Source organism: Cyprinus carpio, chromosome A11 (genome assembly GCF_018340385.1).
Source record: "Cyprinus carpio isolate SPL01 chromosome A11, ASM1834038v1, whole genome shotgun sequence".
In the NCBI taxonomy this organism is placed as follows: domain Eukaryota; kingdom Metazoa; phylum Chordata; class Actinopteri; order Cypriniformes; family Cyprinidae; genus Cyprinus; species Cyprinus carpio.
In genome coordinates this window covers 15256167-15282653 of record NC_056582.1, presented here as the reverse complement: position 1 = coordinate 15282653, position 26487 = coordinate 15256167, and the positions used below count along the sequence as shown (strand labels likewise).

General features: G+C 36.9%; 1 protein-coding gene across 2 annotated transcripts; it reads right to left on the bottom strand.

Moving 5' to 3' along the window:
* Positions 1-1117: 1117 nt before the first annotated feature.
* Positions 1118-26487, bottom strand: LOC109085249 (histone deacetylase 11). 2 transcript variants are annotated; one of them, XM_042766476.1, is made up of 12 exons: positions 26297-26487; positions 25773-25833; positions 25458-25606; positions 24887-24987; positions 22784-22810; positions 22278-22394; positions 16919-16961; positions 16139-16215; positions 14998-15060; positions 7105-7201; positions 5351-5529; positions 1118-4630 (listed from the first exon to the last, which is right to left on the bottom strand). In XM_042766476.1, exons 2-12 carry the CDS (start codon positions 25805-25807, stop codon positions 4391-4393), a joined length of 1128 nt encoding a protein of 375 aa, XP_042622410.1. In that variant the 5' UTR covers positions 25808-25833; positions 26297-26487; the 3' UTR covers positions 1118-4390. The 2 variants fall into 2 exon arrangements, with proteins under 2 accessions (XP_042622410.1, XP_042622411.1); XM_042766477.1 differs by lacking the exon at positions 22784-22810 and having other exon boundaries at positions 26297-26484.

Genomic DNA, 26487 nt, shown 5'->3' with positions numbered 1-26487 from the left:
ACAAGATTAAACTGCTTCACATGAGCTAAACAGCCTACTGAGACTTCAACAGAGATTGTAGGTTGTTTCCAAACATGAATTCAATTTAGCAACTGTATATAATAAATTTCAAGCCATAAGTGACTGAACGGACGAAACTGTAAACTTTGTTCATAAATAAAACACATTAAAATAAATCAATAAATGCAGGCAGACATATGCGACTGCACAGTCCCACTAGGCACTCAATATGAAATATTCAGGATCCAACAACATCGTATTTTCGTTCAATGCCACTCAAAAGTAATCTCAAGAACTCATAACTTCCCCTTAGCCATGCCTAAATGAGTCAAGAACACTCTAGCATCTCTTCTTCAAAGAGCGCCCAAGACAGTCCTTAATCTGAAGAGTAAGGAACAAGGGAGCAATACTTATTACCTCAGACTGTGTAAACAGGGCATAGCAGCGGTTAATGAGAGCCTGTAAAACCCTGGTGATGGGCTTTTTGAATAAAGACATCTGAGCTGCTTTTGTAGTTCTCGGATGGACAGCTCGCATAATGCCAGTGGGCTCTGGATGTTTAATAGCTGAGTCATAGACACCTCCTGAAATAACTCATGACAGCATTGGAGGGTGGAGTATTGGAGGGACATACACATGGGTGACATAACGGAAAGCTCTCAGCAGTGGGCGTAGTTTTTGCTTTTTAAACTGGAAAAAAAGGGTATATAGTAGAATTACGTAGAATAAATGGTTGCAAATCATTCACCTTCAGTTCTTTTGAAATCATATCCACGTCATGGGCATCCAGCTCAACTGGCACCAACCCAAGGTCATGGGTTTGATTCCATGGGAACACACATACTGAAACGTCAGTATAAATAGATGATATCTGCTTTTGCACTGCAAAACAAACACACTAACAAAAGAGACTGAAAGCAGAGATGATGAATATTACAGTGCATTTGTTCTGCCGCTCAGCACTTGCTTTCAACATTAATCTTCTCCGGCTGTGGCAAGGCTTTCGAACAAAAAAAACAGCAGGTGTTTGAAGATGTCATGCTGACGGAAAAAAGTCATATAAATCATATGAAGTGATAACAGATATAGTATACAATAAACATGAGGTCTTCAGTAATTGCATTGTTAGACTTGATTTATTTTCCCTGTTCTTACATGGAAATGGTATTAAATAAAAAGTACAAAACACGTCAAACACAACATGAAGACATTTGGCACATTTGTTAGATGGTAACAAAGCACCATTTCTATAGATTTGTGTATAAATGTACTGTAATTTACCCAAGTAAAGAAGTATCTCTATACATAAAACACTGGTTTAAATAGACAAGATATGATTAAATAAGAGTACTACTTCAATTTTAAGTAATTTTATATAAAAAAAAATAACTCAAGACAAAGGAATAAAATTAATATACATTTCTTAAAGTGGCACAGATCACAATAAGTGCATAAGATGTTTAGTGTTCCGACAGAAAAAAAACAAACAACCAAAAAAAAAAAAAAACCACCCGCTATTATCAAATGAGCATATGAAATACTCATCAGTAAGTAATTTGTTCAAACAGGACCAAGGTGGTCCTTTTCATGTACAGATCCATTAAACTGCTAGTTAGACCTCAAGGGTTCACGTCTTTCAAGTGACCTCCATTTTCATCCTTTTGACAAATTTCATTAAAGAGAAAAAGAAAGGAAAGGAATGAAAAGAGCCCTACTACACTCATTAGCGTCCATTACCAAGATCCCTCCAGCACCCGAGAGCAATATCAGACTCATAACCTTAACCCAGAACCTAAAACAACATTAATAATGCTCAAATTTGGCCATTCCCTTAAGAGTAAACACCTCACTAAATTAGTGTTCTTCTCTCTTAACTTTTATTACCTACAGTAAGTCTCAAACCAGGATATGTGGAATGGGGGGTATCAGCGTAAACAAATCACAAAATAAATAACAATCATATTAATTTCAGTAGGTTTTAAAAATTACATGTTAATTTACTGTTAAACGTGATGTGTGTAGTTTCTGTACTACTATAGCGCCACAAGATATTTCGGCTGCATCCAAAATCGCATATTTCCCTACTGCATAGTAAGCAAAAACAGTAAGTGAACGAAGTAGTTGGTCTGAATTCACAGTACTCATAAAACAGTAGGCCAAAATTGCATGGATGACATCTGCATTCCATTCACATTATATACATTTATACTATCTAGTTTTTTTAACTGTTGCCAAGTAATCACTTATTCAAAAGAATCATCTATTTAGAAAGTATGTGATTTCGGACGCAGCCCTTATCTGCCATTAGTCACAAAGAAATATAGATCAACCCCAAAATCACACCGATGGCTGATGCAGTTTTGCTAGGTAGGGGTGGCTGGGATGATCAAAGAAACAGAGCAATGTTTTTACTTTATTCTGTGCTCTAAGAGCAATTTAGTGCAGAAAGGTTTGGAGGTCCACTAACATTAGTTTCTACAAATTTCATGCATTGTCACTAGAGAACAGAGCCATGACCATTAAACCTCCAACCTGAGGAGAAGTGCCTACCACAAAGCTCATTAGTCGCTCCTTAAGAAGACAACCCTCTAAATACCAACCTTGAGCTTGAAAAAAAAAGATCAATAAAAGGGATAGTTCATTAACAAAATGAAAAGTCTATCATCATTTACTCAACCACATTTTGTTTCAGATCTGTTTTTTGCTGCAGAACAAAAAAGGAGATACTACAGAGAATGTTCATGCGGCTCTCTTTTACACAAGGAAAGTGGATAGAAACCAGAGGTTTGTGTTGGAAAAATAAGAGATGTAAAGAGAATTATACATTTCAATGCTTTTGCATTCACTTGCAAAACATTTGTGTTCCCAGAGAAATGATACGTTGGCTTGCAAAACTTTTGCTTTCAACTAAGAAACTTTGTGTTCCTTTGGAAACTTTGCGTTTTTCACCATATTATTTCCACATATTGTATTATCACCTTGTAAGCAATCACAACATTCAAAGCATTGAAACGTTTCTTCCCATCTCATTTTTTTTTTTTTTTTTCATAATGCCCTCCATACTTGTCCTTCAAAGTCAAGCAGATTTGGAAAAACATGAGGGTGAATAAATTATGTTTTGGGAAGAAAATTATCTTTAAATAAACTCAAAGCTTATTATACCAATAAAGTGACAAATTAAATTGTAAATGCTGTATGTGTGGAGTAATGAACTCCTTGAGTAAAAATAGTAGACTGTTCTACAGTTGATGTCTAAAAATAAAATTACAAAAAAAATACAGAGAATTGTGATTCTAAACTAGAATTTAAAATCTGACCATAAAAAGAAAACAGTGTCATCATCTCCTATTTATTCTCCAGATGACAGGAAACATTTTGTTAAATTGAGGCAGACAAGATCACGGCTTAAGAACTGTCACTGGTAACCAACTGCAGTGTCTCTCAGACTCTCCAATGAAGAGTTTCATTTCCTAATAGAGAGAGCCCCGGCCTCAGCCCGAAGACGTTTCAAAAGCCTGCCAGGAGTAATATGTTAGAAAGCACTTAGCCTGACAGTGGTCCACCTGCTGATGCACACAAATGAGAATTCCAGCGTGCTGCTAAAACCAACTGGTCACAAAAGCATGTCCTAAGAGCAACTTCCATTTAATGTCACAGAATAATTTAAGGCGTGATAGCAAAGCAGGTCGACGCAATGAGGAATCTGTAATGAATCCAAAATTGATTCATAATGGTATAATTACATTTTGAGTAAATCTAATATAGTGTTGTAGAGAGCTGCCACAAATCGCTCAATAAAATCAACTCCTGGCATACGGTATATTTTTCTTGTGTTTGTACCTCAAACTGGGGATTTCTAGAAAAATGTATGAATGAAATTAGATTTCTTTTTTGAATTTGAAATTGAGAAGAAATCAATTCCCTTTCAATGCCAACTTGTGGGCACCAATCAAAATGGTTTAAAGGAATAGTTCACCCAAACAATGAAAAAACTGTCATTCCAAACCTGTATAATCGTCTTTCTTCTGTGGAACACAAAACGAGAAATGCTATTTTCCATATAATAAAACTGAATGGATTTGGAGTGTGAGCAAATTATGACAAAATGTATTTTTGGGTAAGCTATTCCTTTGAAAATTTAATGTGCAAACAAGCATTGCAAAAAAGATCCTTAAGAAATGATGGAAAAATGTAAAATATTACCCAATCTCAAAAAGAAAATGCAATATACGAGTTAAATAGTTCAAATCAATGAACTACGAAAACTATCCTGAGTCAATTTCAGTCCAAACTACCATTAGATCCCTGACCAGAGCATTATATATTAATTCTAAATGTTTGCATTAGGTAATAGAATAGCGCCTTTGACAAGGTCCAAGATCAGGAGAGTTTAAATGGCACTGAACATGGCCCCTGATGACACAGATTTGCTCATCATGAGCGGAACATGTGAGGGTCCCGCACCTTCTACAGCCTCTTCACCAATCAAGCCCTGTCTGTGCAGATTCAAGATGGAATCAGCAATAATGCGGGCGGTTTTCTTCTGGTAGCCCCCTGACGTCACCATAAGGATGGGGATTCCTCGTCGACGGGCTGCCCTGAAGATGATCTCATCTCTCTTTATGATACCCTGAAAGAGGGGTGAGAATATTTTACCACCGAGTTTAATATGGCTTCATATGTAATGAGTCAGTTTAGCTAAGTATAAATCTGAAATAAAAAAATAATAAAAACGGCACAGTTATTACGTGAGAAGTTGCAAATGAATTGGTCCAAATAGCTAAGCTAATGTATTTGGTCTCTTTCTTTAGAGTTAATTAAAATAATGCAAGTTTTTGCTTAAAACAAGAAAAAAAGTCAGTGGGGTAAGTTCTAATTTGTAACTAATTTGTTATGCACTTTTGTTTCTTAAATAAATATATATTGTTTTAAAGATTATTAAATTTTTTAAATGCTTTAGCAGAGTAAAAAATATACATAAACATGTAATTTTAAAAATGCAATAATGTGCAAGTGCAATACAAAAAGTACATTAACTTGCTGACAGCAATATGATTTATGAGACGTAACGGGTCACAGTGGCATAGGGTGACCTCATGTGCAGGCATATTAAACACTGTCACCATTAATACACTACATGATATATGATTTTAATAAATAACTTCTACTCTACCTCCAAATTTTCAAAATAAAGACATTCTTGAACACTACTGCCCATTCATCCTGTAAAGCAGGCCTGAATAATTGATACAGAGGTTTATTGACCAGGCTAGAAAACCCTGCCGAGTTGAAGCAGTGCGTTTCGGATCTGATATGGTGGACTGAAAGGAAGATTGAGTGACGGCTGTACCTGTGGGGATATAGCCAGACCTCCGAGAGGGTCTCCATCAAGAATGTCTGTGCCTGCATTGTATATGATGATGTCGGGCCGTACTTCATTCAGCGCCCCTTCTGAATGGAGCTCCACCTTCTGTAGATACTCCATGTCTTCTGTGCCCCAGTCCAACTCCACTTTTCGTTTAATCGCCCCTGAAGTCAGAATGAAGACCAAATTAGGCTTTCATCACCTTAACTGCAGATGAAGACAAAAGGGTGAGTAAATGACAGATTTTTCATTTTGGGGGTGAACTAGTCCTTTAAGTTGTACCCGTTTAAAAAAAAAATAATAATAAAATATGTCCTTCTAAAATTTGGGGGGAAAGCAAGTAAGGAGTTTTCTGGCTTTCTTTTCTCACCAAATTTGTTGTGGATGTAACTGAAAAGTAACTATTTACTTTAAAAAGGCAAAACCTAATGTAAGGTGTTCTTTCGTTTACTTAAGCCTGGTTTAAAGGCAAATAGACCACAATACCTTGCCTTCTCAGAGGCTTTTAAGACCTAATTAGTCTCTTGTGCCATTCCAGGCAGATGAGAGGACTACAAATACACAGAGTCAGAAAACCGAGGAACATTCTTTTTTGAACCTACTGAGAAGTCACAGAGGGAAAATGGCTTAGAAAAAAACTATTGAAAATTTGAAGGAGAATAAAGCCTACAAAACTTATCATGAGAAGCCAGAATGAGCCTTCAATAAAGCGTTATACGTTTATAAAATCTTGTGTTTAGCTGGTTACGGTATGTAAATGCATTAATGAAATCATCTCAGGTTTGACAAGTTGTCGCAAGGTGTGCATTGAAGCTGAACAGAACAGCAAGTTTTCTGTCACTCCTACTCAAATGTTTGACAGAGCGAGGTAGAAGAGTGCAGATAACGGAAGTGTTAATTGACAAAGATTATAATGTGACCATATCGGTGCCAGTTGGAGCATGTTGTCAGTCATCCCTTCAAAACACTGTAGGCTGTTTCTTTGATATCCAACATATCAATCAAAACATTTCCGGAAGGAAATATCAGTGCGTGCCAGGCAGAAAAAGAAGACCAAACACCATTCAGTATGCAAATATGACAATGACATCAGCGATCAATTAGAATTTGAATACTGTATCATTGTAAGCCAAAGGTAGACTTTCAAATGTTAGGAAACTTTTGTAAAATAAATTAAGCAACAAATACAAGTGAATACACACAGTTTGGCATGCACTTGTGAGGAAATATTTGTATCAGAAACCATGTTTAAGAAGGTACACAAAGAAAGACAAAACAAATATACTGTATACTGCACTGACATCCTTTTTTGTTTGCATGCAAACACTGAGAAAGTATAAAGAAGAGGGTTAAAATAACAATAGAAATGTGTATGATGAAAATCACATACAACCATACAGTACAAGACAGTGAGCCAACAGCTCACAGTAGTATGAGGGTTGCAGCACACTGCCCCCTGTAGGAGAGCAAAAGTACTTCACCTTCTTCTTCCCAGAAGGGTGGCATGTATTCCTTCATTTCCTTTCATCTGCCTCCACCTCAGTATGTCATTATTTGTGAGTGTGTGTAGGTATGAATTTGTATAGATATGCAAATAACGAGCAAATCCAGGCTAGATTAGTCAGATAACCATGATCCAAAGTGCTTTGGCTTTTTGTATCACTGTGGGACAGGATATCTTTACATAATCAGGATCACTTCAAATCCCCATTTACACACTCAAATGCACATTAACTCACTCTTTGCATATCCATCTCCTGGATAGATGTGGCGATTGTAGACATCCATTATGTAAACGCGTCTGTCTTCCAGGAAATCTCGCTCATGGCCGTTTCCCTGCAATATATATCAAAGAGCAGATATAAGTTCATATTACGTGGATTCCTGCTGTTTGAACCTATAACTACAATGCTGCTGCTAGTTTCACTAACTACAGTGCATTAAATACATGTAATAAAGCTATGGTCTAGTGGTTAACAATAGAATGCTTATCTGGGAGATTCTCAGTCCTTTATGCACATTCTGCGTCTGTAAAAACAACAGTTTTTATAATGCAGTGCATTGCATGTGTCCAGTGTGAATGCAACTGCTAATGTTTTATTGAAAAAGAGCATGACTGACAGCATTGTGATGCAAAGATGAGCTTTTCCTTAGCTCTCGGAAATGCTAAGTATTGAGCTGTGTGTTCTGAAGACATAACATTTCCATCTCTCTTCATTCCATCCTCCTCAGCTGTCACGTACAGTGTCTGGCTATTGTCACTTTTAATTTAAAACTGCTGCAAGGCCCACAACTCATGTGCACGACTACAGCCTCTTATTCCAAAACGGCCCTGTCTCTCTGCTCACAAAGACCGTTAGCCAATTACGAGACTATGAACCACGCATTAGGGACACATTCACATTCTCCTGTCTGCACCATCTGTGCACTCAAGCAGTGAAACCTTGCTGCTGGCAAAAAGATATCCATGTAGTAATTTTGAGTTTCGTCCTCTGAAATCTAACAGGCAGCTTACATTAATAATATATACAGGAGTGATTACTGAACATGCAGCAGCTTAGGTATAGCACTGATGGGCTCTAGTAGAGGTGAACTGTTAAAGAACTGTAATATTATCTAATGCATAAACACTATTATGAGACCAGAGGATGGAAGGTACAGAATTTCTGCATCAGAGACCAAGTCTGCAATCACCTCAGAACTGGAACACCCAATGGCTTGTTTGCTAATATAAGCACATGCTGGAAATTTCAGATGGACAATTTCATTGTTTTTATGCATGTTGTTTGGTAAAGGCAGTAGTTTCTGTGGTTTGGTAAGGTGTTTGGATATATGATGACATTGAGTTGTTGTTAAGTGTAGATGTTTGGTCAGAGAGATGCTAGGAGATGCTGTTTTTGTTTTTTTTTTTTTTTAAGTTTAAGTTACGTTTTTTAAGAATATTTCATAAATTCATTATATTCTGAAGCACTGTATAAAAACGTATATGAGATTTTTGAAAGAAAACACTTAAAGATACCAACAAGTTATTGGTGTTAATCTGGCACCTGGTGCTAATTTCTTTAATTATATGACAAAACCCTTTTAACTTGCAGCATTCCTCTAATTTTCACTGAGATGGCAGGCTGCTCTAAGGTGACTAAAACCCGCGACAGGAGGTTGTCCAGCTGAAGGCCAAAGGGATGAGCCTCAGCCATTGCAAGAGAAGCAGGTTATTAAATTTTTTTTTTTTATTGAATAATTGTGTTTTATGATGGCAGTTATTCATTCAAGTCCAGCAAAAAGGCTGGAGAGAGGAGAACTCGTCCAAAGTTCACTTTAGTAATGAAAGCAAGTTTAATTCCTTAATTGTGAGTCACTTTGGCTAAAAGCATCTGCTAAATGGATAAATGTAAATGTAATTTATTTGGGTCTGATGGGAAACATTATGTTCCGTGTCAAACTGGGGAAAGACTGAAGCCCAAGTGCGTAGAGAAGTCAGTGAAAGGTGGAAGAGGAAGTGTCATGGTTTGGGGGATGTTTTCTGCAGCAGGAGTTGGGCTCTTATACAGCTGCATTGAGGGTGAATGCAAATGTTTATCTGAATCTCCTTCAGCGACATGCAGTTCCTTCCCTGCAAGCATTTCCCAATCAGCCTACAATTTTCACATAAGACAATGCCCCCGTCACACTGCAAAACGGGTAAAGCAGTTCCTTGAAGCTAAGAACACTGAAATAATGAAATGGCCGGCCCAGAATCCTCATCTAAACCCAACTGAAAATCTCTGGAAAATCGTTGGCAACAAAGTTATGGCTAAGAAACTCACTACTATGGAAGAGAGTGGAAGAAGAGTGGTCCAAGATCAGACCAGTGCAGTGTGAGAAACTAGTGATGTCCTGCAGCTGCAGGTGTGCTGAAGTCATTCAAAGCAGGGACCTCCACAATTCCTACTAATTTCTGACACTGTAACCCTCCAAAATTTTAGTTGTAAACTTCTTTCGTGCTACAGTAGTTACTGTTCTCTAATTTTGATCACTGTGCTTTCCACAGATAAAGGTTTTTGTTTTGGTTATTTTGTCAAAAATGTGAGTAAAACAGTGGTATACCACAGCTAATATTCCTTCAATTTTTGAGCGATGAAGATTAAGAAAATTTCAGAAAAAAAGAATTATATAATATTCAGCTATGATAAATTTGCAGCTATGATAATTTGCAATTATTATTGTTTTAATTGTAGGTTAAGCTTTAGAGTAAGTTTTTGTCTTTTTTAATTTTTTTTTAATAAAGTTTAATATTTCAAAGTTTATATATATATAACTCGTGTATTAAATAAATTCCATGCACACAGACTGAAGTAGTTTAAGTCTTTGGTTCTTTTAATTGTGATGATTTTAAGAACCAAATTCTACATTCTACATTCTTCACATTTTTAGTGAATTGTTGGCCTTCTGGAAAGTATGTTCATTTACTGTACATGTCCTCAATACTTGGTAGGGGCTCCTTTTGCTTTAATTACTGCCTCAATTCAGCGTGGCATGGAGATGATCAGTTTGTGGCACTGCTGAGGTGGTATGGAAGCCCAGGTTTCTTTGACAGTGGCCTTAAGCTCATCTGCATTTTTTGGTCTCTTGTTTCTCATTTTCCTCTTAACAATACCCCATAGATTCTCTATGGGGTTCAGGTCTGGTGAGTTTGCTGGCCAGTCAAGCACACCAACACCATGGTCATTTAACCAACTTTTGGTGCTTTTGGCAGTATGGGCAGGTGCCAAATCCTGCTGGAAAATGAGATCAGCATCTTCAAAAGCATGAAGTGGTTTTCTTGGTAAATGGGTGCAGTGACTTTGGTTTTCAAAAAACACAATGGACCAACACCAGCAGATGACATTGTACCCCAAATCATCACAGACTGTGGAAACTTAACACTGGACTTCAAGCTACTCGGGCTATGAGCTTCTCCACCCTTCCACCAGACTCTAGGACCTTGGTTTCCAAATGAAATACAAAACTTGCTCTCATCTCAAGAGAGGACTTTGGACCACTGGGCAACAGTCCAGTTCTTCTTCTCCTTAGCCTAGGTAAGACGCCTCTGATGTTGTCTGTGATTCAGCAGTGGCTTAACAAGGGGAATACGACAATTGTAGCCAAATTCCTTGACACGTCTGTGTGTGGTGGCTCTTGACGCCTTGACCCCAGCTCAGTCCAGTCCTTGTGAAGTTCACTCAAATTCTTGAATCGATTTTGCTTGACAATCCTCATAAGGCTGTGGTTCTCTCGGTTGGTTGTGCATCTTTTTCTTCCACACTTTTTCCTTCAACTCAACTTTCTGTTAACATGCTTGGATACAGCACTCTGTGAACAGTCAGCTTCTTTGGCAATGAATGTTTCTGGCTTACCCTCCTTGTGAAGGGTGTCAATGATTGCAACTGTCTGATCAGCAGTCTTCCCCATGACTGTATAGCCTAGTGAACCAAACTGAGAGACCATTTTGAAGGCTCAGGAAACATTTGCAGGTGTTTTGAGTTGATAAGCTGATTGGCATGTCACCATATTCAAATTTGCTGAGATGATTTGTGAATTGGTGGGTTTGTTAAATGTGAGCCAAAATCATCACAGTTAAAAGAACCAAAGAGTTAAACTACTTCAGTCTGTGTGCAGTGAATTTATGTAATACACGAGTTTCACAATTTGAGTTGAATTACTGAAATAAATGAACTTTTCCACAACATCCTATTTTACTGAGATGCACCTGTATATAAAGATGAAACTTTGAAATATTGAAATTTATTTAAAAAAATGTAAAAAAAAAAAAAAAAAAAAAAAACTAAATAAAATAAAAAAAAGTGACAAAAACTTATTCTAAAGCTTAACCTAAAATTAAAACAATAATAATCGAACAATACAGGCCAATTCAAAATAATAAATATAATAAATTAATAATTTATTATAACAAACCTAGTATGAATTCAGCTCAGACCAATTCTTGATTCTTAATGTCCTGTCACTTCACTGACCCATCAATACAAATGTCAAAAGGAATATTTTTCCTCATTAAAAATGAATATGTATATGAATAAAATATGAATAGCTGATCTCTGTAACCCTCCTGTTATTGGACACATTCGATAGTGGAGCAAATGCTGACTGCAAATTTGCATTTCTGACATTACTAGCTAAAACTTATGATGCTGAAATACATCCACAACACTAGGTGTCCCTATAGGTCCATTATGACTACTGTATCAGCCAGTCTTTAGTCATTTTATGGTATGTAAAGATCCAGGAGTGCTAACAACTAATTTTAGCACTTTGATTCCTAATATGTGATCTCATTGTATAGATAATCCTGGTTATTAGCAAACACTTCATATATGCACTAGTTGTCGCCTACAGAGACCAGCATCTGCCATTACATGTCATAGTTTTAAGCTTTTAATTGGAGCTTTAACGCCAACTTCTCCCCTCTCGATATTTTCACAGCCTTTAAACCCAGCTGAGACAGCGCTTTCAGGCACATTTATATGCTAACGCATCTGCCATTACTTGTGCCACACTTCAGTTTTATGTGCTACTGTAGCACCAAAATTATCAGGAACAACAGCTCCTGGGTCCATGAGAACTTAATTAATAGGCTGGGCTAATTAGCAGAGGAGGTGATTCATAGGAAAGAGAGTGCAATAAACTGCTAATTTGATGGAAACATGTTGCTTTACACTAATTAAAGGAAGGATCTGATGTTAAGACTAGGGGTTGACTGATACAGCTGGCCGATATAACTCTTTCCCCGTCAGAATTTTTTTAAATCGCTTCCGGTTTGAGTGTACGCTGGCATGTCTGTCTGCTGCTGCTCTTAGGTATTATTATCTACTTGTTTATGGACTTCTTGGACATTTATTTTTCATAATTTTCTTCCCTTTCCCTTATTGGCCTATCACAAGCCTTCAATCCCCCCATACTCCCAGTTTGTTGCGTAAAGACCCATGGTCTCTTATTTCTCTCTGGTCTGTTACTTGCTACTACATTTTGGGTTTTAAAGGTTACTCCCAGTTTGTTGCGTAAAGACCCATGGTCTCCCAAGGATTTTTCTGAGTGGTTCTTGTGGTGTCCAGGCATACACATTCTCTAACATGGCCATATAGACTGGATAGAAAGATGTGCTTCTCATGGCTGAATTTAGTTTCTGTGTTTGCTGTTTTTTACAGCTCTTTTACAGTAAGGCAGGTCAGCTATAGCTGTTTTAGTGTTCCTCAAAATATTTTTCTGCAATGTTTTTTTCCTACTCATCTGCCGAGTTTTATCATACATAAGTCCATTTGGCTGGCTGTTTGTATTTTGTCTTTTCTTTTATTTTGTTTTAATTCTGTTGTATATTTCCTGTACAGCACTTTGGCTTCACCATCTGTTGTTTTTAAATGTGCTTCATAATAAATCAGTAAACAAAACTAAAAACAACACTTAAATGTGGGTAAGTTTCATGAAAAAAAAGCAACATTTTGAACAAAGCTGAGAAAATCAAGTTTTTGTAAAAGACTACATCTGGAAACGATTTAGAATGATGATCAAAACATAGATGGAAGGGTTAGATCACTTTCATCAACACATCCAAAGTTTGCACAGTCTTAAACCACTTCTTGGATTGTCATTTCATCCAATAACCTTAGGCAGGTTTGATTTATATAATGATTAATGTTTGATGTTCGCATTATTTTAAATATGCATCTGCTTACATGCGCGATTACTTGCTTTTGTTGTTTATTCATGTTATTTATTTTGTTTACAAGAGGGTGACAGTCTCAAAACAGCCAAATATTATCTGATTAAGCATCCTGTAGTGGATATATATAGGTTTGTCACTAATTAAGACAACAACTGTCACCGCAATTATCATTAAAAAAAGACTTGTGGTCTTGGTTTCTTCACCTAGTCTGCTCAATTGTAAGAAGGGGCGGGGTTTAAGCAGACTAAATGATTGGAGAAGTCCGGCATACGTCACCAAAGAAAAGTCTGTTATTTCACCAGAAGATCAGGTTATTACGAGGTAAAAACTCACAATAAGAATCATAACATATAAGAAAATGTATCTTTTCAACAGAGACTCTCTCAGTAAACTTTCACTACAGATGACATATATTTTGCCTTCTTTTCCTTTCATTATCTTGAAAAACTATAAAACACCATTATTAACTCACTGAAAACCTGACAACATAAAGAATTACGGATGTTAGAAATGAGTGTGACAGCTGCCATCTGAAACTCTTCGTAGCTTATTGCCCATTTAGAGCCCGGCTGCTTAATTCAACTTTTTACCTCAGAGTCCTTGGTTGTGAGACAGCTCTCTTTTTCATTCTGTTATCTCATCAAGCACTTCCTTGTCTCTTTCCCTTCATCCAGCTCTCTCTCTCACTCAGGTGAGCATGACGTCAAACTAAATATTTTCTGCTCACCTTCACTGTCCCCAATGTCCACAAAGAGAAGCTAGATCAGAATGAGCATTCAGTCTCACAAATGCTTAGCTGCTTTGGTGTTAATTAATTTGTATGTCAGCCTATAAATACACTTGTGACCAAGCAAATATCATGATAAGGATAAATCAGTGACTGGCATATGGCTGATAACCATGTGAAGTCTACACTTCCAGTTAAGGACCATAAAACCCGTAATTTAGTGAGAATGATTAAAGAAGAGTCATATTTTATTAAACAGCAGAATAATTTACCATCTCAGCACTGCATCGGATATGACATTTTCTACTGCTGCTAAGAGAACACAGTGGCTTCTTACAATATTCATATCTGATCTCTAAAGAGGTCATATATATATATATATATATATATATATATATTGCTAAATATATATATATATATATATATATATATATATATATATATATATAGTATAATACAAAATTACATTTTGCTTTTGAAATAAGAGAGATTGGTATACATTACTATGTATACATACGGCAAGTGTCAGAACTGTCACAACTTATTTTTCCATATTATTATCATGTTTTTGAAAGAAGCCTCTTATGCTCATCAGGGCTGCAAATATTTGATCAAAATATATTATTGTGAAATATTATTACAATTTAAAGTATATATTAATATATATTTAAAAATAATTTATTCATGTGATGCAAAGCTGAATGATCAGCAGCCATTACACTGTAAAAAATAAAAACCTCTCCAACTCAATATTTTCTAATGACTGGTTACGTAATTTTTTTTCAATTCACACAAATTCAGTTTGGCCAATTGAAACATTTAGATGTTATCAGTAATTCACACAAATTCAAAAATGTCAATAATGCATTACATGACCATTTAATGCTCTTATAAGTTGGTAAAAGAACTACAGAAAAAGCCATTAGCTCATTACACACAATAAGATAGTTGACAGTGTAAAAGAGTTGCATTGCCATCATTGGGTAGTGATTGCCATGGCAATCATCTTAATGATACACTCAACAGCAAACACTAACAGAGACAAGACAGCAGAAGAAAGCATGTTTCAGTTGCAGTAGAGTCCAAGCTGTTGCATATAAGTATTCAGAGTGCAGATTTATTGATTTTGCCTACAAAAAGGGGGTATTATCTCGTCTACAGTGTCAATTCCATTGACTGACAGAGTGGAGCTGCAAAAGGACTGCTCACCTGATGGGCATCTAGATCGATGATGGTGGCCCTGGCAACTCCCTCCACCCTCTCAAAGAGAAACTGCAGAGGGAAACACACAAGGGAAGCAGTTAGGTTGTGCCTGACAGAGGAACAAATTGCAAAGAGGTTTGTGGATCTCATGACATAGCAACAATCTGAGTGTGGAATGAAAGTGAAAAAAAAGAAATCAATGGATGAGTTTCAGTAAAAAAGATGTTACATAGATACAAAACATGATATCTGTACCCATGAGTCCATGAAGGTTTTTTTTTTAATAAAAGGATCAATTCAGATGCAGTTTTTTTTTTTTTGAGAGAGAGAGAGAGAGAGAGAGAAAAGCTACATGAATTTCTACAGTAAAAAGGTTTATGCAAGTAATCCTCTTATCTTTAGTCTGTTTATTTCTTAAATAGAGTAAAATAACATTACTTTTTAACAAACAGCAAAAATGCTAATTTCTAAAGTAAAAATGTTAGCTAATAACAACAGCATGTGTAATAATAAGAGTCATATAGTTACAGTAGTAAAACAATACTATATTTGATTCATTTGGAGATGATCGTCATCAACTGATTTAGCTCCTTATGTAATCAAAAAAAAAAACACTGAGTACTGTATATGCATTTAACGTTTTTTTATTATTCATTATTCTTTATTATTCACTTATTTTAAATATATGAATTTTTTATATTTATTAATAAAAATATATTCTTCAGTGACTGAATAATAATTTTGAATAAAAAGAGCTGAATAAAAAAACTATTCACTCAAACGTTAGTAAATCGCGTTGCGTGATTAATTTTAATACTCTCCTCCCATAAATTTTACATCTGAAAGAGAAATTCCTCCAAATGCATATTCAATAAGGTCAGGCGCAAAAATATCTGTATCCACGCCTTTTCAGCGCTAATTCTTCACTGCACGTAAATGAATAAATCCTGACAGTACTATTTTAACGCCAAAAGACGGTTTGCGCTGGCGAATCTGGTAAATCTGGCCCATAAACTGTTCCAAGCCATTGAGAATTTTTCATATTATTCATAATTCATTCATATTATTTACAACTATTTAACTTGACTAATAAATTGCTGATGGGGCCCATTTTGCAATCTCTAATGTTTTAATGCAAACATCCCACCTTGATAGCTAGTGTGATGTCAGCGTAGGCACAGAAACCTCCTCCTTTGTCACTAGAGCAGTGGTGGAAGCCTCCTCCTGCAAGAGAAGCAGAAAGCAGCCTTTAAAACAGCTTGCCTCAATGAATGCTGTATAAAAATGGTACCTGTTTTCCAGTGTCACCCGAAGAATCTGAATGTTCCCTCAAAATGTGGGTGAATGAGAGACTAGCTTTTAATTAGGATCATATTTATACATTCAGGCAACAGATCCAATCTGTCCTCCCATGGCCTGCCACATTTAGCCTCATTAAATGACTTTGCACTCCGGAAACTCCTCTATGGGAGCGGGCCGGCTGCTGATTAGCATTTATTGCTTATTCACACGACCCCGGTTGCTGATTCACACCTTTCAATTACTGTGCAACACCCTCCGAGGAACAATGCACGCATTTGAATGAACAGTCATCCATTGTCTATTAATGTCTAGCAATGCAGAGGCAAAGAGCAACTCTGTTTCTCAGTGGCAAGAAGGAAATGGCTGAGCTAGCAAGAGCCACGCTTTTTCTCCTACTTTCTTCAGAAATGAGGATGAGAATAGAAGAGTGAATGCATTGATATGTAGCCATCTTTAGGGAATTTTGAATGAAGTTAACAAGAGTACAAACCTGTTACATCTTAATATAAGAGTCTAGGGCCATCATACCGGTGGTACATGAAATGACTTTTTATATATATGTATACGTGTATATACACACACACACACACACACATGCATATATTACATTACAAAGAGAACTCACCCACATTTATTGCCCATCCTCGATCCATTGCCAGCTTTCCAGCCTAGGTTGTTACCAATTTCAATTTGTTACCATAAATAATAAAAATACAAAAGAGAGACAGAGAGAACACTTTGCTTTCATGGGCTCATTTTCCAGCTGCCATTTTTCCCCTTTCAAGTCATCAATAAATTAACAGAAAACCAGAAATCTGTTCATATGCCGGATAAATCAAAAGCAGAGTAACTTGGCGCTAAAGCTGAGGGAGTATACAACATTATCTGAACTTCTTTCATCTCCAATTACAAATCCTTTCAACTTTACACAGAGGTTCTGTGCATATAGTGTCTACTAATGGTTTAGGAGGGGGGTTTGCAGCTTTTTATAGAGCCTGTGCATTTCTAATATTTAAACACACTCAGTTTAGTCATTTATTTTAGTTGTTAATGGTTTCCTTATATATTCTGTCCTTAATTCACTTATCTGTCTTCTATCTTAGTTTTGTATTCCTGTTATTATCTCCCATGAACACAGGGAAAATCCAATCTATCAAATACATTTAATGGCAGGATATAATAACAGGAAATGTCTTAAAACTAGTGTTTCTATCACAGCAAGGGTTGTACATTTGTCTATCACAGATAAGACCATCGTCCAAGAGTGACGCATTCCAATGAGCTTTGCAATAAAAAGAAAACCTGATGCTGCTTTGTTTAAATAATAATCAGATGTCTGCTCGTCTTTCAAAATGAGACCAGATCGTGTTTTCTTTTATCATTTCTTTTATCAATTGTTGTCATCTAGTTGCCTCCATGGGTAGTTGGAATTTCTGAGTACTTAGCACTGAAGTATATAATATATATATTATACACACACATATATACATACACACACTACACACTGAAATACAGACTAATGATAATAATTTTAGACCAGTTTAACTGCACTAGAATTGATATAAAATCCAGTACACTCATGACACACTCCTCTGAGTGCATTTAAAGCTACTTTCAGTCATTCGTGAAGTAGAGTGCCAAACTGAGAGGAGGGCTCCACACATGTACGATCACACACACACACACACAGTGCTCTTGAGCTCAATCCCTTGGCTGCAGCCAGTGCATGGCTTTGCATAAGGAGAAGGTTATCAGTGAGCCTAGAGCACTGAGCTGTTCCTAGGAGGCACAGCTAAGCTCAACTCAGCTCTATCTTACTTTTTTAACTTTCTCTTGCTCTCCCTCTCCTCTGGGGTTCTATACTGATAGGGGATCCATCAGTAAAACTGCATCAAAAGTTTGAGTCTACAATCATTCCAGTCAATTCAAGGACCAGAGTGCATATAAATTTACTCATGATTAATATTTTGTTCAAATCATCCAGTGCTCTCAATGAAACAGAAAAGGCAATGAGTCTATAGAGTCTATACAGGTCGCCGTGATTTTGCCAAGTAGGACATGTTCCTGGATCAACATCTCTCGATGATCCTGGATCAACATTGCTGTCCAAAAATGTAGACTTAACCCAATCCCTACCCCTAAACCTAACCCTACCCAAAATTTATTCCTAAAATCAGTGGGAAATGATAGCTGATTAACAAGGGTGAAGAAGCATCTAACCCTGATTGTAAGCCTAAAACAGATATTTCCTGAAAAGTTATATTTAAATTCTGATTGGTTGATTGGAATGTTGTTCCTGGATCAACAAGGATGTTGATTCAGGAACATGTTGTACTTGGTGAAATCACGCTCACCAGTCTATACAAGCCTCTTTTTGGGCCAGTAGTTCACATTTCATTCAGCTGATGTATATCAAAAATACAGTAAATACAGCAATATTGTGAAATATTATTACAATTTAAATTTGAATATATTTTAAAATGTCATTCATTCCTGTAATGGCAAAGCAGAATTTTCAGCAGCCATTATTAATTTATTAAATAAATACTTCATGCCAGCTATAATGTACAGTATCCCTGTTGCTTAGACTTTTACTGGAATATGATGAAATAGTGCAAAACATTATTGATTTATTTACACCAACACTTTCCACCTGATGCAAAGACTTTCACAAGTCACTTAAACACTTTAACAAATCTCCATCTGCTTTTCATTTCACTCCCTAGATCCCTAAGCAGTGTTTAAGTATATGATGAGCACAAATTTGTATACTCATGAGGAAGTCGTGGCCTAATGGTTAGAGAGTTTGACTCCTAACCCTGAGGTTGTGGGTTCGAGTCTCGGGCCGGCAATACCACAACTGAGGTGCCCTTGAGCAAGGCACTGAACCCCCAACTGCTCCCCGGGTGCCGCAGCATAAAATGGCTGCCCACTGCTCCGGGTGTGTGTTCACTGCTGTGTGTGTGTTTACTGCTGTGTGTGTGCACTTTGGATGTGTTAAATGCAGAGCACGAATTCTGAGTATGTGTCACCATACTTGGCTGTATGTCACGTCACTTCTTCTTCTTCTTTACTTCTACTAAACTTTGGGACAATGATGACTCAGTTTCCTGAGACGCAATTAGAATTTGCTCATTCATACTGGCTCTGGGCCATGCTTATTTTTAAACCTTGATATGTGGCGAAACAAATGTATCCTCTTCAAAATCAAAACAGCTCACATCAATGCTATTTCTAGTCAAACTACCGAAGTGACATCACGACCGCTCTGTGTGAAAAGCATCAATTTATACAAACATCCACCACCACATTCTGCATCTCTAAAGCTCGACCGCACTATTTGTAACTGAAGTAGTGCTATTAAAGCAAAGACAAGTGTGCACATCTGATCTCATTCATAATCATCACATTAAGACTCTGATAATAAACAAATCCATAACAACAGAACAGAGATTAATTATATGAGTCTGCCCATTATTTCTCCCAACACCCACAATTACACAGTGGATGTTGTCTAACCTTGAACTTCCTTGAGCACTACCTAAAACGGGGATGGCTCGCACACACTCCCATGTTCCCCAAACCAAAACTACAGCTCCATCCAGCCTGTCGACTGCTGACTGAAATGGCAGTCAATTAGCAGGCCCTGAGAAGGGCTCAATGGGAGGTATAATTATGTTCTCGGGCTGAGAGGGACGTGTGGAGCACACTCATCGCGAGTTTGTCTGCCGCGCAGTGCAGTCTGTCAGAGCGCAGATGCACTGCGGAGAACACCTGGCATATTGCAAAGTAGTTTACTACAGACTTTTACATCACTGGAATAACAGGGAGGACAGAAAAGAGGGAAGGACGTCCTCAAGATGGTACCGCTGATAGGAGATTGACACTGACGTGCCTTCAAGGAATTTCCTGGGTTCAGCTCAATCAACAGCATTTTTGGCATAATGATGATTACCATAAAAATTAATTGCCACTTGTCCATCCTTTTCTATAAAAAAGCAAACATTTGGGATACAGTGAGGCACTATACAATAGAAGTGAATGAGGTCAATACGTAAACATTAAAATACTGCTTTAAAAGTACACAAAGTGTTAGCAATATGATTTTATTGTGAAAAAAAATTGACTGCTAAGTTGTAATCAGTTTTTTTTTAACTTTGTTGCCATGACAACGCAACACCCTAAATCATACAATAATTTTAGGTGGTAGACCACATACTGTAATGCCTCAAATGCTTAAAATGAAAAAATATGTTAGATACTATTCAAATTTAACAGTGAATCATTTTCAAAGGAACTGGTTCAGTTGTTCTGAAATTTCACAAAGACTCGCCCTGCCCTAGCATCGTGGTAGCGATTTTTCAAAAGCAAGCACCTCTAAAAATCAATTATTACTATTATACTAGTTAAATACTGTGACACACTTTTTCTTTTGGTAGAAATACCAAATGGTCTTCAAAGTGGTGGCAATTCTCAGTTGTGCTCTCATTGTGTACTTACTGCTCAAATTTAAGCATATAAAATATTTAAAGACAACAATTTAAACAACAGAAAGCTTTTCTTACAAAGAAAACTGCCATGGGATGAAGTGCACAAACATCCAAGCAGGTTATTAAGATCCAAAAACAGAAATTCCTCTGAGAAATAAAACACTGAAAACTCATTAGGAATTAAAGTAGCACTCTCAGCCTTTAGTTTTTATTTTTTGTTCCTCTGTTTAACTCCCGAGCAGAAAAGCAGCAAGTAATGTGTCTGTTTCTATGATAGCTTCAAAAGAGGCTGTTAGTGTTAATGTGGAAGCGTTACCTGTGAGAAACTCCTCCGAGCGTCTCTATCACAGATGTTCAGAGCCTTCCCTACCGGCTGTTCCTTCCCAGGTTATTTCAACTTATGCCAATGAGAGGCCCAAACTAGGCCCTAACAAACAAATTTCTGTCACCAAATGTTCCTATTCCTAGCAAAACTTTGAACAATACTCCGTGGAGCTGGAGCCTGAGCAAGATAATGACTCACTGTATTACATTCTCCAAGCAGTATAACACCTGGTGTTGTACAAAACCTACTGAAAAAAAATCCTAAAGCAATATGTACACCATTTCTATTAAAATTTCTCTGTGATACGAGCTTGAAAACTGCTTCTGAATAAAACCCTGTTATAGTTTGTATAATCTTAAGACCTACAGGAACACGAGACACTACTGGATAAACTGGAGGATTTTCTTTTGACTTTTTGTTCTTTATGTAAAGATGTGTAATCTATCAGAAACCTATTTGTATTGTATTGATAAAATGAAATTACTTGGGCAGCTATAACACTTTAAAATCCTGAAACATGTTTTTTTTATTATTATTATTCCTTTTGATGCCCTACAGGTGATTTTTATCATTTTGCTGATCATAGTAGTCTCACTGGGAACTATGTTTTCTATTCAAATAGAAAAGGACTCACAGCTGTAACCTGAAAGCCTTTATTATAAAGCCACAATTTTTTCAAGGACCTTTTCAGACATACGCCTGAATCACTAAAAATTTCAATCAAAGACTTCTAATAAATATTTGGTACACCAGTGTGCATGAATTTTTTCCCACTGTAATGACTATGTTCTAAGCACTTGTTTTTGACTGCCCAGATGTGCAAGAGGTTCCAAAACATCTCACTCGTGTTTTATATTATGTTAGGATGATTCTTGTTGCCAGATTGTATATTGGGATTAAAAAAAAAAAAAAAAAAAAAAAACATTAGAATTCTTTAAGATTTAAGACTAGAGGTCAAGAAAAAAAAAAGATAACTAGAAGAAATATAGTATTTGTTACAAATCTCATAGGACATGATAACAGTGCTGGATTATGATATGAAACGGTTCAATAAATCTGAATCCACATGCCATTCCACTGTACAAAAGAGTTCAGTATGAATTCATAAATTGTGCATGGTTTAATCTCCATATATAAATTTCTGGGGAAAATGGATATTTGAAACCTACCATAATGGTTCCTCCCGTTTGCGTTCTCAAGGGTTTTAGAACTTTGCGCTGTACCAGGAAGTTGGGCAGGAACAGGAGAGGTGGGATTTCTGTGATGGTGGCAACCACCAGCGACCACTGAGAGGGAAGAAATCACATGCACATTTTTCAAGGTTCATGCTTCTCTGGGTCTATATTACAATTACTATGACTTCTAAATTATAATGAACAATTATTGTGACATAATTTCTACTTGGATACTGTGACAAATAAAAAAAAAAGTTCATGCTGTAAATATCAGAAATCAAAACAGAAATCTATAGAGGGTATGATGGAGAGTTGTACAATAAATCAGGTTTCCAATCTTGCTCTGAGATTGAAAAATATTTGATACATGGGGTAATTAGTGGAAATGCAAACTGGTGGCAAAATGTTAAAGCAGGATAAATAGACTATGCTAATGCATATTACAGAGAGAAAAGTGTGAAGCAAGTACAAAAGATTTGGTCATTGTAGAACTCAGATACCTCTCTGGAGCCCTCCAAGATAGCGTTCTGCATGCATTAAGGGAAAGAGAGAATACATACACAGAGCCGATTTAAAGGGTGACGAAGTAGCTGCACTTCATAAGTGAGCAGAGAGCAGTGGGAATCAGCTACAGTATAAGTGACGACTGAAGCTACACATGCATCAACAAATATAGATTCACATGTGGATAATTCAGGAAATCGAATGCTTAATTGAATGGAATAAGTTCTCCCCCAAATTAAAACTGTCATTTATTTACTCACCCTCATGTGATTCTACATCAATTTCCATGAACAATAAAAAAAAAAAAATTTGAAGAATCATCAGTTCTCTTGCACACCCTACCACATCTTAAAATGCCATATTATGCCATTCATTCATGCTAGGGCTGGGTAAAAATATAGATTTCCTGATTAATCAAGATCTTCATTCAAGGCAGGACAGGACAGGATTCCTGTATCGCTTTTCAGCGGCAATGTGTTTGTACTGAATAAATGGCACCAAAGCAAAAACTAGTCAACTGAAGTTGACACGATAAAAGGGCTATATGCCGCAAAACAGCAAGAAAGCACATTTTTCTTTTGTCCTTACAACTCACACACAGTCACCTTTATTTTATTTATATAGCACTTCATACAATACCGATTGTGTCAAAGCAGCTTTACAGTCTCAAACAGGAAAACAGTTCATCAATAATGCATGAAGACAATAACAAGTCATTCTTCCAGCTAAAGTCAGTTCACTGATGATTCAGTGATGTCATCATCCAGTGCAGCTCTCTTCCAATAGTGTCTGTGCAATCAGTCACACACAGTGGCAGACAGTTATACTGTTGTAGATTTCACAAACAAATGACACTTCTTCTTTAGTGAATCAAAACTCAGCATAACCAGTGTAGTCCAATTCACGACCCTTTTTAGTGAATCACAGCATAAGGCTGAATTCACAAAAATGACACTTTTAAAGCGGTTCTTTTCAGTGAATCAAAACAAACAGCATAATCTGATTCACAAACAAATAAGCTGGTCTTTTTTAGTGACTCAAAAGCATGAAGTATAACTAGTGTAATTTGATTTATGAACGAATGACTATGAGTCAATAAAATCATTGGCTCACAGAGTCATTTGTTCATGAATCAAAATTAATCATTCAATAGGACTTATGACTTACTTATTTATGAGTTTGTACCCCTGGTTTCACAGACAAGGCTTAAGCCTACTCCCAGACTAAATTGTAAGTCTGAATGTTTCGACTGAAAAAAACTTGCTCTGATTGAACTTGAAATATGTCAGTGCCCTTGTTTTGTTTCAAGATGCACACCAGTAATGTTTATAAAAATTACTTTAAAATCCTAATTAACTATGGCCTAGTCCTGGCTTAAGCTAATCCCCGTTTCTGAAACCAGGCTATATCATTTTAAAATCAATACATTGTTGTTTGAAGAGTTTTACTTAAGAAACAATTTAATTTACTTCGGTATTCGTACTTCACAGAGCAGTTAAGGCATGTTTATAAAAATTACTTTAAAATCCTAATTAAACAGCAGTTTTTGGTAGAGTTTATTATTATACAGCTCACGGTTCTGGAAAAACACAAGGATGTGTATGTGTTGACTACACGATGGGGCAGCTGACTCACGGGTGTGTTAGAGCCTCTTGGCAGACTGCAATCTTTGCAGAAGACTGTGAACTGATTGATTTGGATTGAAATAAAGGCCTTCTCTGAGTAATCCTGTGCAATTTGCTATTGTACACTTCCTGTGTGGGTCACTGGCTCATTGCTGCTGAGATGAAATGAGAAGTCTAGATGTCTTTTATATAAAGTACGAAATGTCCACACAGTCATAATGGGGCAATGACAGATTAAAACTGGTTCTTCTTTTGGCACTGATCTAATAGAAGGTCTACAGTAAGTACATTTGCAGTTTATTGCAAGCCAGTTTGAGGTATAGTACAAACCAATCAGAAAATCAGAATGCTGCTTTTATACTTAGCTATTTGTATTGCTTATAGTAACCTTTTGCCATCAGTATATGGAATTATGGGTGCCAGGAAAAGAAGTGATAACACCGGGCACGGACACAGCAGACACTGCATCCCTACCTTGAGTCTGTTCAGGTAACGCGCAGTGTGAACCACAAGAAGATCCGCCTCACTGGCCTCCCGGGCTAGAACAATGACCTCATCGGTGATGAACTGTTCCTCTGGAAACAAATCAATGTATCATATGAAAGCAACAATGTATGTGAACACGAATATATGACAGTTGAATAAAAATACATGGTGAGCCGTGGAAGCTCAGCAAATTTTCTATGAACTGTAGACGTTCTGTACCGTTAAGTGAACTAATGAGGAAAAAGAGCTTGCACCGCTGACTAGTTTATCTGAAGAGCTGCCAGAGTTACACTTTGCCCCTGACCTTGCAGCAGCAGCTGAGAAGCCAACATCCTCTTGCTCCTGTTCCCGAAGGGAGTTCAGCTTCCATCATTATCTCTGCCTCACTGATTGCTCCTCTCTCCATCCTTCTCTACATCTCTCCACCAATCCCCCCCCCCCCAGCAATCCTGTACAGCCCTTTGATTCCTCAGTTCATTCGTATTGTATTTCACAGATCACCTTAAACACTGGGCAGAGTGCCTGTGTGGCAAACTGCACCTGCAGTACTGCTGCACACCTTTCAAGAAGTGAATGACCTTGCCCCATTTGCCAGCGTCAAAGGGATGCAGCTTTTCCAGACCCATAAAGGTGATGTTGTACTCTGGGGAATAGACAATAGGCAGGCATGTCGAAGGCACCTCTGCGTAAAGTTCAGTTTGGTGAGAACTGTAGAAAGATGAATATGTAATGTTAATTATCATGCTCATGTGCAGCATATAAGACAGTGTATACAATAATTGTTTAAAAATTAGAATGTACATTATATTACATTACTAATGTGTAAAAATTACAACATGTGTCTGCTGTGAAATGATTTGAAAACAATACATACCCTTTCTTTCCTCTTGAATCTTCTTTTTTTGACATTCTGGCCACAGCATATCAATTTTCAGCTTGAAACACATCAAATAACAACATTAATGCAAAATAGTCACTATTTGTGTGGCATTGTTTTCCTGTAAGGACTCTGTATTTGCTGTGTTTTTTGGTTGTCATTCATATACAGATGTATTATAATGGCAATAATAATATTAATGTTTCTAATATCATTTTTTTTTTTTTTTTTTTTTTAGTATCAAGCTCATTCTTGAAGTTCTCAATGACAAAAACTACACATCCCAGAATGCCTTGCCTCTTGCGCAGGCGCGCTATGAATTTGGAAGACGCAACTGTGCAGGAAATATTTTCGCTTTAGAATACTGTATCCTTCCCGAAGTCTCGGAACAAACAAAGTGGAACTAACGCGTCGTGTCAAATACTCGTTGAAAGATACAACCGGACCCAACTTTACAAAGGCAATTTCTTTCTTGCTTGAGGGAAAAAAATCGCTGTAAATGTAAAATCGTCACGACTCACCTGCTAGCCATTTTATATTGCTCTTATTTCTACGGTGAAATTATTCGTCGTCTAAGCGTTTTTTATTAGTAACAGAACACTTGCATCAATCCTTTTAATGAATAATGTTGTTTCTCTTAAACATTTGCAGACAAGAGGATTGTGCGCACGTTTAAATCGTCTGCTTGTAGTTCCTCCCTTCCTCAAGAGCA